Raw genomic sequence first — 17,218 nt, 5'->3', positions numbered from 1 at the left:
AAAGGGAAGCAGCAAAGGCAAGAGGCTGAAATTATTACAAAATTTACATGGCCCCTGTTCAGGCAATACTTTGGATTTTAAGATAAATCAGCTTTTAGCATTCTGATCAGCCTCTGAAACAATTAACAGTGACAGGATCAATTTCTAAAAAAGCAGGAGGAAGATTTTAGGACAGAACAAGATTTCTAAGGTCTCAGGCATTTGCAAGTGTGGTGAATCCAGTGGTTCTTCCCCTGGAAGTTGTCCCTGCCCGTGGCAGTGGGGTTGGAACCGGATGATCTTTAGGGTTCTTTCCAACCCCACCCAGTCTGTGATCCTGGACTGGTTCTAAGGGACAGCTGGAAGCTGGCAGCTCCTGCCCAAACTCCCCGGTACGTGTGGGAAGGGAGGGATGGCCCCTTGGCACTGGGGCATCTCCAGAGCAACCATTTCCATCCAGAGCTGTCTGCAGTGTCACCCCAGGCCTAGGGGTGCTGCTCTGGGTGGGATGGGGAGACTGGAGACACGTTTGGGGAACAATCAGGGAACTGCTCCTGTCTCCTGGCTCCGAGCAGTGAGCAGGCACCATATCCATGGAAACCTGGCCCAGGCCAGGCTGACGTGGGCCTGGTGCTGCCTTGGGGTCAGGGCGTCAGAACAGTCCATGCCTGGAGATGTCACTTCTTGTCGTTTCAGGAAATTAAACCTTTTTTTCTTCCTTTCCCTTAACAGAAGCTTCTTCTTTCCAGATTCAAAACTGTAATAAAAACCAATCATACAACTCCTCCAATTACCAGGACTGATTTGGGATCCCGGTGTGACCCACCCCAGCCCATGGGAGCATCCCAAGCCTTGGGCCCCTGCCAGGCCCAACACGTGGGCACCATGTGGAAAGAGTTTTCCCCACGGTATTTATGATCCCACGTGTCTCCGAGACAAGTCAATCCAGCGTGCCAGAAGCACAGTAACAGGGAAATTATTCCTGTGGAGCGAGAGCTCAGGTGTGGTGGTGTTTCACCAGCACAGCCCCTCCCTCCCAGAACGGTGGGCTCCCCCTCTGGCAGGGCTCATCTGCATGGAAAGGGAAGAGGGTGAGGATCAAAGTCCAACGCCAGACTCACAAGAGCCTTCCGCACCTTTTAAAGAGTGTCCAGTGACGCCGAGGCAGCAGCAGAAAGGAAGTGAAAGCCTGACTTCCCTGGCCTGCAGCCCAAGCTGCTCGGAGAGCAGGGCTCACCCACCCTGTGGGGGCTCACCCTGCTGGGCTGGATCACCCTGCCAGGGCTCCATGGGGGTCCATGGCAGCACAGGGATGTGAGCAGCAGAGCACAGAGCACATCCGGGACCCCCGACCAGAGCTGCCCACTCTGCAGCACCCTCCTGCTCCAGCAGTGACCTCCTGGTCCCCGTGGCTGGGCCCGTCCTGGCGCGGGGGGCTCCAGTCCCAGGCAGGTCCCGGCTCTGCTCCCCGCGGTCCGGCCGGAGCATGGCGAGCCAAGGGAAGGGCTGGGCTTTAGGGAATGCGAGCGAGGCGCAGGCAGGAAGCTGAGCTGAGCTGCTCTCGACCAGAATAGAAACAGGAAACGAGCCCGGCAGCGAGCACAGAGCACAGCACAGCTTCTGCAGCACTCCCCAGGGATGCTCTGTGCAGAGCAGGACGAGTGCCGGGGTAGGCACAAGGTGGGATTAACTCCCCTCAAACCCTGAGCAAGGGCTGGCAGGAGAGGGAACTGCCCCACGGACACACAGCAAAGCTGCTCTGGGGCAGGGACGAGTGTGAAAGGTGTCACTGGAGCGGCTCAAGGTCGGGGTGGCTCTGGAGATGCTCCCCACAGTTAACAAAATATAAAAACTTGGGAAAAAAGGCCCAGCCTTCTCAAGGAACCATGCAGAAATGGTAGGCACATTCACACAACGTGAGAACCTTGGGCAGAGGAGCACTGATCAAGGAAAAATACATTTTTACCTTTCGCTATCACCACAGCCTGGGATAAAACCCTTCAGATGGCACAAACTGGAAGGCAGGGATCTGCACTGCCAGAGCTTCAGGTGCTCCTGGGGGAAGCCTGGGGTGCTGGTGGCTTTATCTGCATATCCACTGTGCTGCCCTGCTTTGAAATGCACACACTGCTAATCCCTCTCCTAAGGCAAGCAATAAGACAAGCTCAAAAGGCCAAACACAAACCAAACAGAAGCAGGAAGTCCCATATGGAAAGAGAAAAAAGGAGAGGGGAAAAAAAAAAAAAAAAGGTTTGAAGTGACCAGCAGATTCAACTATAAAAGGTTCTTTCTCCCTGCCCCCTGAAAAAGTTGTCCAAATTATTCATTTTAAACTGAAATTTTAAGGAAGCAGGCTGCCTCCCTCCCTCCATGGCAGCTCTGACAGTTTTTTTGCTGCATTTCAGCCTGTTGCATGGATTATTTCCAGGTCAGGGGATGCAGCTGACAGAGCTCAACTTTATTCCACTTCAAGCACTCCCAGAGCAGCTGAAATGACCAGTTGGAAAGAATGGAGAAACCAAGCGGTGCTTCCTGACAACCTCCAGTGCCCAAACTCAGCAACTGCTCAACTGAGGGAGAGATAATCAAACCAAAACCACCCCACAACTGCTGAGGACATTCACTGACAAGATTTTTCTGCCAAAGCTCTGCAGCCACATTCCTCTCCCCACCCAACAAAACTTAATTTTCTTCAATCCACGCTGCAAAGACCCAAGGCCAGAACCCACACCCAGAAATTAACCATGGATCAGGAATATTTTCACTTGGAATATTTTCAGTTGGTTAAAAGCCTTTCTGCCATTGATAGGACACTTTTCAGATCAAAATTCATAGATAAACCAGAGTGAAACATCACTAAATAAACAAAATGGTTTCCCAATAATGCAAAATAGCAAAATACTGAGGTTAAAACTATTCCCACTCTACAACAAGATGAAAATAAACTGTCCTGGACAGGGAGGGGATTTCTCCCTCAGGCTCACCACTACACTGACCAAACTAAGGACATTCTGGGGTAGGTATTCCAAAATTTTTGCCCCAACTGCCCAGTTTGCTGCCACAAAAACTCAAACATAACATTGTTGTGTCAGGACCTCCAAAACCCTGCCAGAATGTGTCCTCCTGGTTTATTAATGGCTTTTGAGGCCAGCCTGGAAGCTCAAACACCAGAGATACCAACTTCTGTGGCTGGGGAGGAATGAACAGCCTGGTGGGAACCCCTGCCTCACGCTCCTCATCCATCCCAAAGACATCAGGAGCTCCTTCAAGGCAGCCCATGAGACAGAGACTGGGGCAAGGTAAAACCTGTCCCATGTTCCTTAACGAAACAGAAAATCCCTCCCAACAAACCTAAAACTCCAAAGAACTCTGCAGCAGAGCTGATCTGCCATCCAAACCCAAATGGGATGTCCCAGCACCCAACCTGCTTCCCCCAGAGCTGCTACCAGCAGCTTCCATGGCTACACAGAAGGAAGTTTTTACCTGGAAGTGTGGGACTCCTTCAGCCTCAGAATCCAAGACTCAAAAGCTGAAGTTAGCACTGAATAAACTGGATACAACTCTCCAGGAAGATTTTTTTTTGCTAAGGAGAAGAAACTAGGGAATCTCCTGTGAGAAACAGATCTAACCCAAGGATTACTATTCCTCTGTTACACCCAGACACAAAAGACTATACTTCACTTCTCCTGTGCAATTGCAATCTAAGTTTAGTTTGGCTGCAATCCTGATGGAGACTCCCTAGGGAAGGAGTGAATTTTACAGAGAAATTCCTCAGTTTGCCTGCTACAGGAAGGGAGAGCAGCCAGGATACTCACAGGGAGGCAGGGCTCTTTAAAAGGCACCAGGGAGCCCCAATTAGCTCAGGAGAGAGTTTAGTTAATGACACAACAATCATGACTGGGAAGGCACACAGAAGGATCCACAGGACATTCCTCAGGCAGATCCCAAAACAGCCACAGGAGCTGAACAACCTGACAATGTCCCTGCCAGGAGAGCAGCACCTCCTGAAAGAGTGATGCACCAGCCAAAGGAATATTCCCCTTTGTTGCTTAGAATTCCAACGTGAACATTGGTGCACAATATCTATGCGTAAAGGCCAAGGACTTGTAAAGGCACTGGGCACATAAATTCAACACTTCCCAAGAACCTAAAAAGCAGGAACCTCCTTTTCCTGTTGGGGCTGATCTGTGTTTAATTAAAGATGATGCATGGCAGGATTTGCCCCAATTCCAGGATACCCAGTGAGCTTTTCCAGCGCACCCACCAGGCCTGGGAAAGGGCTCAGGACTCCGTAATAAAATTAAAAGCCCACAAACAAACTCTGCTCTTCTAAGTCATCCATAATGGCAAAACAGGGATCTGGGAATCCTCCTGAGCAGAATAAAACTTTCTCAACTAGACAGACTGAGCAATATCAGGAAGATAAAAAGAAATTGATGTCCGCAAATTGATAGAACCCTTCCACAGAGATCTTGTGTTCCTGAGCATCCCCAGGCCAAACTCTGTGCAGGAGATTGATCACTGCAAATTGAAAGAAGGATTTGGCTGCCAGCATCCCAGAGATGCCTTTCAACAGCCCACAGCATCCCTGTCTGAAGCCCTTCTCAGCTGGTGCTGTTCTTGTCCTACAGGATTCCGAAGAGACAACAAGGAATTATGAAAGATGTACAAGTGAGTCTACTTTGTTTAATTTTTTGTCTACTACAGAAGAGAAAGGCCAAAAATACACCAGGGTTGAGTAAGCTAAAGACTGCTTGTTTTCTTAAATGCAAATTCTTTGGTGGTAAAGCCAGGAAAAACAGGTATTCCCTTGTTTCTAGGTTCCTCCAGTCTTGCAGCTGGGATGGATTTCTTTTCTTAGACTACTCAGGAGAAGGGACAACTTGAAAAGGGCCAAATATATTTAACCACAAGGTATAACACAAACTCCCACTCGGTGCTGAGAAGGAGCCACTTCTGCAAAGCCTGGTTCCTAATTCCTATAATCCGAGTCAGAGGGATTAGTAGGATTCAGGAAGGCTCCATCAGCAGTGCCTCTGAAAGGACTTCCCACCGTTCTGAGCTACAGCAATTTCTTCAATTACTTCAGTGGCTTCACTTCTCCTGCACTCCTCACCAGAAGATGGGTCACATGGAAGAACTTGTGGAGAGGCAGAATGGAAAGAAACATGCTATTTTAAAAGATTTTCCCCCCCCCCAGGCCTCAGAAAAAAATTAAATCTTTGTAATCAGGGTCCAAAAGGGAAAGAAAGAAAGAAACAAAAAAAACAAAAACAAAAACAAAAAACAAACAAACAAACAAAAAACCCAAACAAACCAACCCACAACTACTCCCATTAGGTAGTCAGAAGTAGAATCACTTTATATTTTGGGTGACAATTTGTACCCACAATCTGAAGGCATTATTTCAAGGGGCTGGTAACAAAGCTGTTCTCATTGCTCAGAGCAAAAATAACTCAGTTCTACACACAGCCCATTCCTCTGGCCAATCCAGCTGCAGCTCCCAGCACAGACTTAGCCAGTGGCTAAAGAAAAAAATAAAACCTCACTCACTTCCTACTGGTTAGAACAAAAGTTACCAGCAAAATTGGAACTCAGCAGCTCCAAACTTTTCTTCCAAGCCAGAGGCACAGACCAACTTGGGCAAGCTAACCTAAACTTTCAACCCTTCTCTGTTTTCTTGATGTTTTAACACAAAATTCAACTACTCTGGCCCAAAACCTGCTGGAACACTGGGCACTAACCTCATCCCCAACTGGTCACTGCACATTCAGATTTAGGATGTGAAAGAAAATACAATTCTCCATCTGCCAAGGAAGGAGCTACACGGGACTGATCTTTCTCACTCCAGATACCAATGAATTTGTCTTTTTCACCAACTGTTCAGTCAGAGTGGACCAGAGAAGTCCACTGATGCTCCAGTGCCAGTCACCAGTGCCACAGTGGGCCAAGGAACAGGAAAATAAAGTAAAAATGAGGATTCTCCCTGGAGGTGAGGGCCTACTCTGACAGCAGTCAGGTACTTCACACACTGCACACAGAATTAACTGCTTTAGGCAGAACCTGCAGACCAGAGCACTCAGGGTTAAGCTTCCCTCTCAAATCCATTACTTTTGTAAATTACATTCAACCTCCAGTGGGAAGCCAGAAGCTAATGACTTAGTAAAAAGCACAGGCAGCCTCCATGGCTCCCATTTCCACGTGGAATAGGACCAGTGCTCATTTCTCCTGCTGTGCTGCTGATTGCCCCCGGCCCAGTCCCCACTCACCGGCAGGCTAGAAGGTCTGGACTGAAGATTCAAGTTCATGTCTTCTTGCCCTTTACTGGAAGCCATTGAGGGAGCAGAGGATGCCTGGGACCCAAACGAGTCTTGAGATAACTCCTGGAACATCAACCAACACACACCAAAAAAAAGTCACAAATGGGAATACAATAAAGCCTCTGCTGGAATCACTCTGGGATATTCTCACATTGGGGCAGGTTTATGTCCCCTTAGTGACATTTGCCCAAAAGAGGAGGTGAGAGCCAGGACTGAAAGCCAGCGCACACAAGCACTGCTCAGAGCTGGGAGCACAGGTCCAGGGCCATGACAGAACAGCCATTCTCCAGCTTCCCTGCATCACAGACTGTCACAGGCTGTCCTGGATCTGCCCTCCCTGCTTCCTCACCTTCACCATCTCACCCTCGCTCCAAGTACCTCTTTACACAAACAAGGCAAGTCAATTAAACCCTTCCACTTCTCAAAGGCTGCTCTGGATGCGTTGCAGTGTTTGCTAAAAGGTCCCAAGCTTTGTTTCTCCTCCCCAAAGCCAAGTTTTGCTTTTGCTGGTTACGACCTCTGCGAGCCACGGGAGAAGCCACCAGCTTTGACCGTTTTGTGCCACCCAGCTCGCTGTGCGTAGTCCAACCAATTTTAAGGCAGGGAACAGGAGGTTTGCCCCGATGCTGTCATAGAGTGACCCGGGGCAGCAAGCAGAGCCGGGGACAGCCTACCTGAGGCGGGGGGAAGCGTTGCTGGGAGTAGGCCGAGGGCTGCTGCGGCGGCTGCGCCGGCGGGTACGACGAGGAGGGCTGGGCCAGCCCCGCGGGGGCCGCGGGCTGCTGCGCTTGCTGCTGCTGATACGGCGACTGGGACTGCTGCTGGGAGTAGGGGGGCTGGCCCTGGGGGTGCTGTGGGGCCGGCGGCGGCTGCTGCGGGTAAGGGCTGGGGGGCTGCTGATGGGGCGGCTGCGCCGGCTGCTGTGAGTACGCCGGCTGCGCTGGGGCCGCGGGCTGCGCCTGCTGCTGCTGCTGCTGGTACGAGGGTTGCGAGTGAGCGGGCTGTGACGGAGGCTGCTGCGAGTAGGGAGGCTGCTGCTGCTGCTGCTGCGGGTGAGGGCTCTGCTGGTTGTAGTAGGGGCTCTGGCTCTGCTGCCCGTACGCGCTGGGGCCCTGCTGCCCATACGGAGGCATCTGCACAGGGAGAGATGGAGGTGCACCAGTCACAAAGGTATTTCTCACACACACACACACACACGGATTCTGCTCGAGAAGCAGAAATTCAGAAACCTGTGCAGAGCAGTAAATGCACTGGAATTGCCACTACCTAGATACTTCCTAGGAAACAGCAGAAGTCACTCATGTGTGTGACATTATTCTTGGCAGTAACCAAGTTCTAACAGACATCACAACTAAGTTTTTAGGGATCCCTATCTTACCACTCTTCAACAAAAGTAACATTGAAAGGAAAGGCTGCTTGCTCCAAACAAAAACAAAAAAAAAACCCCAAAACAAAACAAAAAAATTTAAAAAAAAAATTGTCTTTTGAATGTCTTTTGAATCCTGCAAACAGTCCAGCATGCACCACTTGGATCATGTAATGAGCCAAAACTGACCTGGAGTCATTTCTTGTGCAAAGAACAGCTGTGTCTCTAACACAGCACAGCAGAAAGAGGATCTCCCTCCCCTGCTATTTATTTTTCCCTTGCTGGATTCACTGCTCTGCCACTGCCTCTCTTGGAGACAAGGATTCCCCAGGCCATGGATCCCACCTGGATGCAGGTGTGGCACAAAACACAGCCTGGAGAAATGCCATTTTACCTAAAGAACCCAGCCTGGCTGTGTCTCTTCGCCTGCCCAGCTGCATGTGACAGGCTGTGGAAGCTCTGGGAGCTGTACCTGTTGTGCGTACGAGATGCTGCCCATGGTACTCTGCGTCCTGCTCTGCATGCCCATGGGGTATCTCTGGGGGCCCTGCGGCCCGTAGGGCTGCCCGGGGTAGCCGTGGCCCTGCTGCGGCCCCGTCTGCGGGCCCTGCTGCTGTGTGTAGGGGTTGTTCCCTCCGTAGGGCTGAGGCCTCATCTTCCCCATCTGATCCATCGGGCTTGCCGGCTGCAAGGCAACGCAGGACACGTCAGGCACGTCCAGACACACAGGAGTTGTTCATTTAAACATCACGACTTCCCAAAAACCCCAGGGGAAATTCGGCGCTGAGGAGAAGCTCGTCTGCCTCTTCCCAGGTGCTAAACCCCAAAGTTACATTTGGAATTAGAGCAGGATTCCTGCTGCCCTTCCAAACCCACCACTCCACCAAGAACAAGCCCAGTGAGAAGTCATTTGATGCTGACATCTCTCCCGTGGCAAGACAGGGAAGAAGGGGGGAGGGATCATCAAGAAAAGTCAATTATCAGTGTAAGTGGCTTTTCCCCATTGTAGGTAGTAGTTTAATGTCCAGATATTCCACAACAAGTTAAATTTAGGCTGAAAATTCAAATATTCACAAGAAACACTGCTTCTTTCACGTATAACAAGGTCTCCCAAAACACTACAGGCTGTTAATTTACACTTATGCATTTCAATTAATGCACATTGATGTAGTAACACTGGGCAGTGCAGCTGACATCCACAGTCCTCAAGACTGCAGTTTCATTTTTGTATTTTTTTTACATGTCCTTTGTGTCTGCTGCCTTTTGGAGAATAAAGAGTTTCTAAATCAAATTTATACAGATGCATTAAAAAACTTTGTCAGCCTTGCAAGTCAGGTCCCTGAGCTTTAGAGCAGAGACAAAGAGTGAAGAAATGGAACTTTCCTTGGATTTCATCTGTGCTACCCCTGCCTGGAGCCAATATTTAGGAATAGTCAATCGAATTTCCTGAAAATACTATAAACCTCAACACTACAGACCTCAAAATAAGGCTTTTCTACCTTGGCAGTTATTCCCCCACTAAAGCAAGGGCTGTTTTGGTATGGTGACCTCTAAATGAATCCCAGCACAGTCCTTAACCTCCATTCCTTGGACTGAATGGGAATCCTTCCCTGAGCTCCTGGTGACCTAACTAATCCCAATTAGATGTTTTCCACAGATCACCATGACAATGGACTCTCTGTTACACCATCCCTTCCTGCCACCAGCCCTGGGGTGCTGTTTGTACAGATCCACCCTCTCTTGCTGAGCTCAGGTGCTTGAGGAGTGGCCCTGCAGGTCTGCACAAGCAAACATCACACAAGAGCTCAGGCTGGAAACCCCACAGAATCCCGGAGACCAGAGCAGGATTTCACTGGTGTGTGCAGAATCCACCCTCTTAGGGGGAGAGGAGTCCTTGCAGTATGCTGCACTGGAGAAAAGCCTTCCCCAGCAGCCAGCACAGCTTGGAGCCCCAGCACACATTTGTGTGCCCAGCTGTCAGTGCAGCGTGGCTGCCAGGGAGGCTCAGCCCCGAGCCAGCAGCGAGCACAGGGACACCACAGGCAGCTCGTGGGGCTCTGCTGGGGCAAGAAAAGCTCCATTGCTAGGAAAGAGAAAGACTGCTGGCTCAGCTGGGAACTGGGAACCAGGCTCTTTGTGGCAAAATGGCACAAATGGATGGAGATCAAAGTCCAGGTGCTCTGTTCTTCCCCAGCTCAGGCACCCATGGACTCTGCCAAGCTGGAAGGGACCCACCAGGATCCAACTCAGCCCTACACAAGACACCCCCAGAGTCACATCCTGTGCCTCAGAGCGTTTCCCAGCTGCTCCTGGAGCTCTGGCAGGCTCGGGAAAGCCAAGCCCTCTGTGAGCACAACCTTTGCCATCCTATGGAAGCTGTCCCCAGCCAGTGCACAGCCCTGGAGCAGCTCTCCCTGCAGAGGCAGATTTTGGATGCCCTCCCACGCTCAGCTGTGCTGGATGTTCCCATTCTCGTCCATACTGACACCAAACCAACCCTGAATAAGTTTTATTCCGTGTTTTATGTCCAAGCTCTCACAGATGCTGCTACTGGGGAGTTACACAGGCAGAGGCTGCAGACCCCGAGGCAGCCCCAGGTCCCTGCCCTGGGAACACCGTGCCCAGAGCCCACACCAGGCACCCATACAGGGTCTGTGCCAGCTGGGAAAAGAACTTCCATTCATGGGGGCAGAAAAAAAGAGACCTTTGAAGGCTCTGGTGGAACCCTCAAAGCTGCAGGGCCTCAATCCTGAATGGAGGACCCATGTGGAGCTCCCATACACCTTAAAAGATGCAAATTGTGTTTACATCTTCTCAGCAATTGTCCCTGGTGCTTCCCAAGTCTTGCCTTGTGGGTATCCCCTTTCATTACTGACATCTTCTCCCTGCCCACATTATCTCCTTTGGTATGTAAAAAATGAGGCCACCAGGAGCTTTCCTAGCCCCTGGCTTTTGATTTCAGCCTGCTCTCACCACCCCCAAGCACTCACATCCTTCCTTCCACCTGACAAAGTGCAACTTCGGGGTTACTGACTAAGTATTTCAACATCTTTTCCATTTGCTACTTGCTTCCTCCTGGTTGTAACTCACCTTTGCAACCCTCTACCAAGGGCAGCTTCTCAAATACATTATTTTTTGGGGTTTTTTTTTAAACTTTTTTTCTTTTTCTAAATACAGTCACACCACATGTTGCCACCCCTGCACTGATTTTCTTGTCTGTGGTCACCCACAAGACCAACCATCTCTTCAGGGAGGAGAAAACAAGGGGAAGATTCACTTTTCCATGACTCCTACAGGAAGCATGACAAGTACTAAAAAACTTCCAAGAAACATTTGCGACTGTTTATGCAGCCATTAAAAAAAAAAAAAAAAAAATGACTGAGAGAGAAAAGAAAAAACCCAAAACACAAACGCCAAACATCTTTCCAGGATGTGACCAAGTTGTCACCTTGACTGCTCAGCGTAGGAGGACACGACGTGCCTCAAGCGGCCACCCTTCCACCAGGCCCCAGCACAGAGAGGGTGCTAAAAACAAACACGAAGAGCATCTAGATTGCAGCCTTATGGATAAAATTCTATCACCAGGAGGAATGTAAATGCCAATTAATCCCTAATGAAGGAACTATTTCATACACACACTCCTGACTCATAGCAAGGCTAATTCATGCTCCTCGGGGTTGCCCTGTACATCTTAGATGCTGCCATGTGTTGCTTCTTCCTTCAAAATATCCCATTAATTCAGAATATCCCACACATCTCAGTCGCTGATGGGGCTTTAACTGCTCTGGACCTGGTATTGTTGCTCTGGCTCAAAGAGTCAGCCATCAGGAAGCTTCATTGAACCTGCTACCCCAAAACCCTTTTGGGGAGTTTAATGCAATGTGCCTCAATAGAAGAACCAAGGCGAAACACAGGGATCGATCCAAGGGCTCATGTGGGGTGCTGGGAGGAGCAGAGGTTGCACGGCCCCTCTGCACACCCGTGTCACAGAGATGGGCACGCTGGGAGGAAGCGAGAACACGTCAGGGCAAATAGGGAAATACCAAACCCTGACTGCAAAAGGCTGGAAATTCTTCTCTGGGCTGATACATGGGAAATCCTTTCAATAGGAAACCACAGGAGTAGATTACTGTGATTACAGTTCAAAAGCAAAGGCCCTGCCACAGAGAGACATAATTGAGAGAAAGTGTTGCTCCTTGATCACTGAAGTCCAGACCCCCTGCTTACACCTCCCTGCATTCATAGAAATTGCTTCTATTCTCCCTCAATCCCACTATCTCTGCTGTTGTGTAACACCAGTGAGTACCAAAACGCCACAAAACATTGTCCTGCCACCAGTCAAACTTCCAAAAACAAAGCTGTGTGGTTTGGTGAGTAGAGAGAGTGACCATAAGCCCGTGCTCCAGAGAAACTGCAGAGCTTTTTTGGGGTAATTTAAGATACTTCTAGACTAAGAGTTTGTAACAGCAAGCCCAGAGCGAGCTTAAAATTGCTGAGTTCAAAAGCTCTTCAAATCACTCTGTGTGATGTGAAGGGTGTCAGGCCCCTGTAATGAGGCACTGCAGTGAAACCAGCTCTTCTTCCAAACAACACCGGGGTTTTCCGTAAGAAACAAAAAAAACTTGAAGCAGATAAGAGGATTCCATGAACAATTCTTTTCAGATTTTGTCTGGTGGAAGATAAATTTGGCCTCTTGAATGAATAGCTTGGTTAAAATGGAGATGACATGCTATTGGTCCTGTCAGGAAAATGAGTAAAGGGAAGAGGCAAATCCCACTTCGGATGCAAGAGCCAAGCTCTCCACAGCTGTACAGAAAAATGGAATTCTGACCTTCCCCATTACCTTATTACGTATTTGTATTTTATTGGGCCAGAGGAAGAAATAGAAAGAGAGTCATTTACTGAACTCTCCAGTTTCAAATCAGCGTCATTCAATTATTGGCAATCATGGGTGTTGGCCACAATTGGTTTCTTCAGCTGCCCCCCCGACCCCCCCATAAAAATAAGAAGGCTGAAACAAATAAGAAAAAAGACCTCAGCTCCCACCTTGGCTTTGAAATCTTTTCCTGACCAGCTTTGTTGTCCGTTATTTGCGATAAAAAAAAAAATTAAAAGCATTCCTGGCTGTTTAACCGAGAGAAGCCCTAATTGATTCCCACAGTCATTAACCTGCATTTTACCTCGGAGAGTGGTAGTTAAGGAAGTCGGCACTGCTATTTATAACTCATCTCAAATTGAGGGCAGACTGCCTAAAATCTAACACATCCCAGCTGTACTCCTGTTTGAACTGGGGCCAAGGGAATTTTTTAAAGCAATCTTGGCACTGAATGAATGACACCAACAGTATGAGCGCGTGTGGTTGTGTTGTGGTGACGTAGCGCTGGAGGTGGAAGGGGATGGGGGGGCCGCTCTCCGTAATCCCTCTCCCAAGCCCAGCTCAGCCCTGAGCCGGAGCCGCCCACCCAGAACCAAACACAGGAAACGTCTTTTCCTGTGGAACGCCTTCAAGTGAGAAGCACATGGCTAATCTGCATAAAAGCAAAGCCACGCCACTCCAGCCAGGAAGGTTGTGCTCGGAATCCCCGGCCACTGAGCGCTGCCTGCGAGGGCTTGGACCCGCGCCGGGAATCCCAGAAAGGGCCGGGAACAGATGGGAAGGACCCCGGCAGCACCAGCCATTGTCTGGCTGCTGAGCAGTGCTACAAAGAGGAGCCTGCAGAATCCAGAGCGAGGTGCCAGCTGCTCCCCGGCCACCCCAGCTTGGCTGGAGAACGGGGGCCACTGGAGCGAGGTGGAAGTGGCCAGGCTGAGACGATGCTGAGCAGCAGCAGTGACGGGTAACACATCCCACGGGCTCAGGGACAAACTGCTCACCTCCCCAGCCTGCTTCCCCAGCACATCTCACTGGAGTGAAGCAAGTGGGTCTTGTAGAAAAGGGATGAGGGATTTGACCTCCCATCTTTAAACCCCTGTCCTAAACCCTCCAAGCCCTGTCCCTTTTCCACGTTCCAAGGGCGCTGTGAGAGTTACACTGCTGCAGCACCAAGGCCTGAGCAAGACAAACTCCATTTCCCGTGTGATGGTACGAGCTCACAGAGCACAGGGCTCATGAACAACGAGAAACACAGGGAGGCATTGCCCAGAGCTGGCACCAAGCCCTGGGCATCCACCAAAACCAGCCAGGCTGTGGTGATTCCACAGCTGAGAGCAGCAGCTCCTCTCCTGCAACAACACAACCATGGCTAATCCACAACAGCACCAGAACAGAACTAATGGGGACAGGGACACAACAGCACCCAAGGGGCAACACAGGAGGCTCCAGCAAACCCCAGTTTGAGCTGGTCACTCGTGTTTGCACATCAGTCTCACACCCATCTGTGCCTTCCAAAATCTCCCCCAAAGGTGGCTCCAACTCATCCACAACCAGAGGAAATGATCACAAACCAACAACCGTCCTCATTTGGGAGCAAACACGGCTCACCTTCCAGTGGGGAACTCTTTCATCTGCTCTATTTAAGGTGCAACTGGCTGTGCTGAGGTCAACACCCTGGCCTGAACTTGCTGCCTTTTATAGCCCAGGTCATGCTACAATGCCTCTCTTCCCATGGAGGTCTGCTTTTTAAAGGGGGACAGAAGAGGCTCAAGGGAAGCTGAAGTTAAAATAAAGATCCTCCAGCAGGACGTGAAGTTGTCCCCGAAAGAAAACAGTTAGAAAACCCATGGTAATAAACACTCCATGAGGCGTACCCACCACCTCGCTGGGACAGTTTAAACAATGAGCCTGTTTCTCCGAGAATATCATCACAAAAAATGCACAGTTCCTTTTTTGCTTTTCCCCTCCTTTTTTAAACTTGAGAAATCCACCAATTTCCTTCAGTCCCCGAGCACACACAGGGCAGACACCGAACCTGTGCTGGCCCTGCTCAGCTCCCATCAGGGACTCTCCTTGCCTTCCCCCAGGGCAGCCCCATCCCTTTGGGAACCTCACTCCAGGAAGTAGGCAGGATGCTCTGACTCACACCCATAAGCCTGGAGTGCCAAAACCTGACTTCTGGAATACAGTACAGGGTTACAAATGCTCATCCCTTGGAAACGTGCAGGACAAACACATTTTTACATAAGCTACAGAAAAATAAAACTCCTCCCTTGCCCCCACAAATCCCAGAATCTAACTTGGATTTGGACACACAACCAGGAGATGATGTATCATCATCTCATTATGAATGGCCAATGCAGATGAAAGTTTGGCTGTCAAAACAAATGACCTCTGCTCCACAGTTTCAGTTCTGCAACCAGAAAGAGCCTGATTTTTCTTCTGACTTTTCCCAGTAGGTCAGAGTTTGACCCCAGACACTTTCTATTCCTCTAAACCTCTGCTAACACCCCAACCTCAGAACAAACTCACGACACCAACACAGAACAACAGGACTCTTGCTGCATTACTTCAGCCACCTGCTTCTATCTGGAGCTCCTGCAAACCTAAAATCTGCTCTGCTCAATGTTTAACCCCTCCTTGATCATTTATTACACCACTTTCTTTGGGGAGATCTGCTGTAAATCCAGATCTTGAGTTGTACCAGTGGAAGGAAGATGAGAGAGTTTCTCCCAGCAGCCATCCTGTGACCTGTATCTCCCTGCTAAACACAATCCAGTAATTACCCATTAACGTTTCTCAGCAAGAGCCCAGTCCACACATCTCAGAGGACTTTCCAAAGCACAACTCTTACTAAGATTCTTCTAATTGATTAAAACTGACCAGAGTTTTGATTAAAGGATGTATCATTATGGAACATTTCATTCCTGAAAGAAGCCAATCAGCAGAAGGTGATGTGGTGGGGAAGTGAGATGAGTCACCCCTCAAAGCCTCATGGGAAACAACCCAACAACAGCACAGTGTTCATGCCCAAGTACCAGCAGAGTTGTGTTTTTTATTTTATTAAAAACTGGAGGGCGGGAAGGTGCCAAGTCTGCAACAAGCACCACGATGGTTCCTCCTGGACACCTCTCCTGTCTGCAGGCTCAGAGCACATCCCTGTGGGAACAGCACAAGGGATCCCTCATCACCTGAAAATTAACAGCCAGAGGACTCATTCCCTGTCCCTCCACCTCAACTACTTACACTGTGGTACATCATTCTGACAAACACCATTTACTGACTTAAATGCAGTTAAAATTATCAAAATAGCAATAGCTGATGACCAGTGAAAATTTCAGGCATTTCCCAGGCAGTTGGGGTCAGATGATGCAGTTTGTTATTCAGACTGTGTGATCCCCATGTAATTTATAATTTCTCCAATAATTTCAACTTACATTTAAAATACAATTTCCTTCTATCCAAAGAACTAAGTAACAAGCTATCTATCCCTCACTGTCAGGCTTCAATTCACTTTACAAGCACATTATTCAACCAACTCACCCCAGGATTCCCCAAGTGCCACTGCTGACTCCACCCAAAAATCCAAGCAACACCAAGATGCAAAGAAAACTGCTCCCGAGCTCCATGGGAGATGATCCCAAGGAAATGTGATCCTTGTAATGAGGTGCTGTTCTTTTTAAGATGGAAAGAAACTTCCTTCCTGAATATTAAATCAGGCTTTAAGTTTAGCCAACCTCCTACTTCTGCTCTAATGAACTGGAGGCAAGTCAACAAAAAGTCGCTCGAATGTCTCATTACAGTGCTCCCGCTCCAGCCTGGCTGGAAGGAGCTCGTGTTGTACCACAGCAATGGGACCGGGCCAAGAGCAAGCCGTAAAAAAAGCAGGAGGAGGAAGGGCTAGGGTGGAAGAGCACTCAGTGTCACCACTGCTTAAGTGATCTCGCTCCAAGGAGCACGAGAGCAGCTGCTCCCCATCACCAGCGAGGGAGTCCCAAAATATTCGCTCCAAACAGCACTGAAAACCTGAAAGGGCTCCAGATGCCCCATAAATACATTCAGACACTGCAACCTGTGGCAGACTTCAGTCATCCAGCTAATTCCCTGTAACCCCTGCTTCCTTTAAAACAAGCCCTGCTGATCTCATGGACAGACGTCTTTTGCTACTGAACACAAGGGATGTTTTCCAAAACTGGAGGTCTGAAGAAAGAGCCAATGTAAGGGCTCACTGGGGTTTACTTCCTAGAATAAAGGTTGTTTTATCAATTCATTAAAAGGCTTTTCTGCACAGAAATCTGAGGGTGCTGGTGCACACTCTGGAGTTGATAAGACCCCTCCAGCACAGCCTCCTGGGTCCCTTTCTAAGAACATTTTCCTGATAAATCTTCATCTGTAAAATGCAGCAGCACAGGTTTCTACCCACTTGTGTGTCTGAAAGCTCCATCTGTATTTGACTATCTCATCACTTTGCAAATTCATCTCATTTTACACCAGAATAAACAGTGGCTGAACAGACTGAACTGGACAGGCAGACTCCCATGACCCCTTCCCACACCGGGATGGGCATTCCCGGGGAGCCTCTGGGATCAGCTCAGGGCTCTGAACAACCCCAGATCCCCACAGCCCCACCTCTCCTACCACACACAGCACCTCGAGGGAGGAGGACACAGCCACCCTGAT

General features: G+C 49.3%; 1 protein-coding gene across 2 annotated transcripts in view; it reads right to left on the bottom strand.

The window, feature by feature from the left end:
• The window catches only part of ARID1A (AT-rich interaction domain 1A), a 53,453-nt gene that overhangs the window by 23,723 nt on the left and 12,512 nt on the right, over window positions 1–17,218 (bottom strand). For both annotated transcript variants that reach the window (XM_053998884.1, XM_053998885.1), the window contains exons 2-4: window positions 8,138–8,350; window positions 6,974–7,432; window positions 6,249–6,362 (exon numbers count right to left, since the gene is read on the bottom strand). In XM_053998884.1, the coding sequence (XP_053854859.1) occupies window positions 6,249–6,362; window positions 6,974–7,432; window positions 8,138–8,350 (786 nt within the window). The remainder of the gene's footprint in view (window positions 1–6,248; window positions 6,363–6,973; window positions 7,433–8,137; window positions 8,351–17,218) is intronic.

This window comes from Vidua macroura, chromosome 25, assembly GCF_024509145.1.
Source record: "Vidua macroura isolate BioBank_ID:100142 chromosome 25, ASM2450914v1, whole genome shotgun sequence".
In the NCBI taxonomy this organism is placed as follows: domain Eukaryota; kingdom Metazoa; phylum Chordata; class Aves; order Passeriformes; family Viduidae; genus Vidua; species Vidua macroura.
The sequence above is the reverse complement of the archived record's forward strand: the minus strand, read 5'-3'. Positions and strand labels throughout refer to the sequence as shown.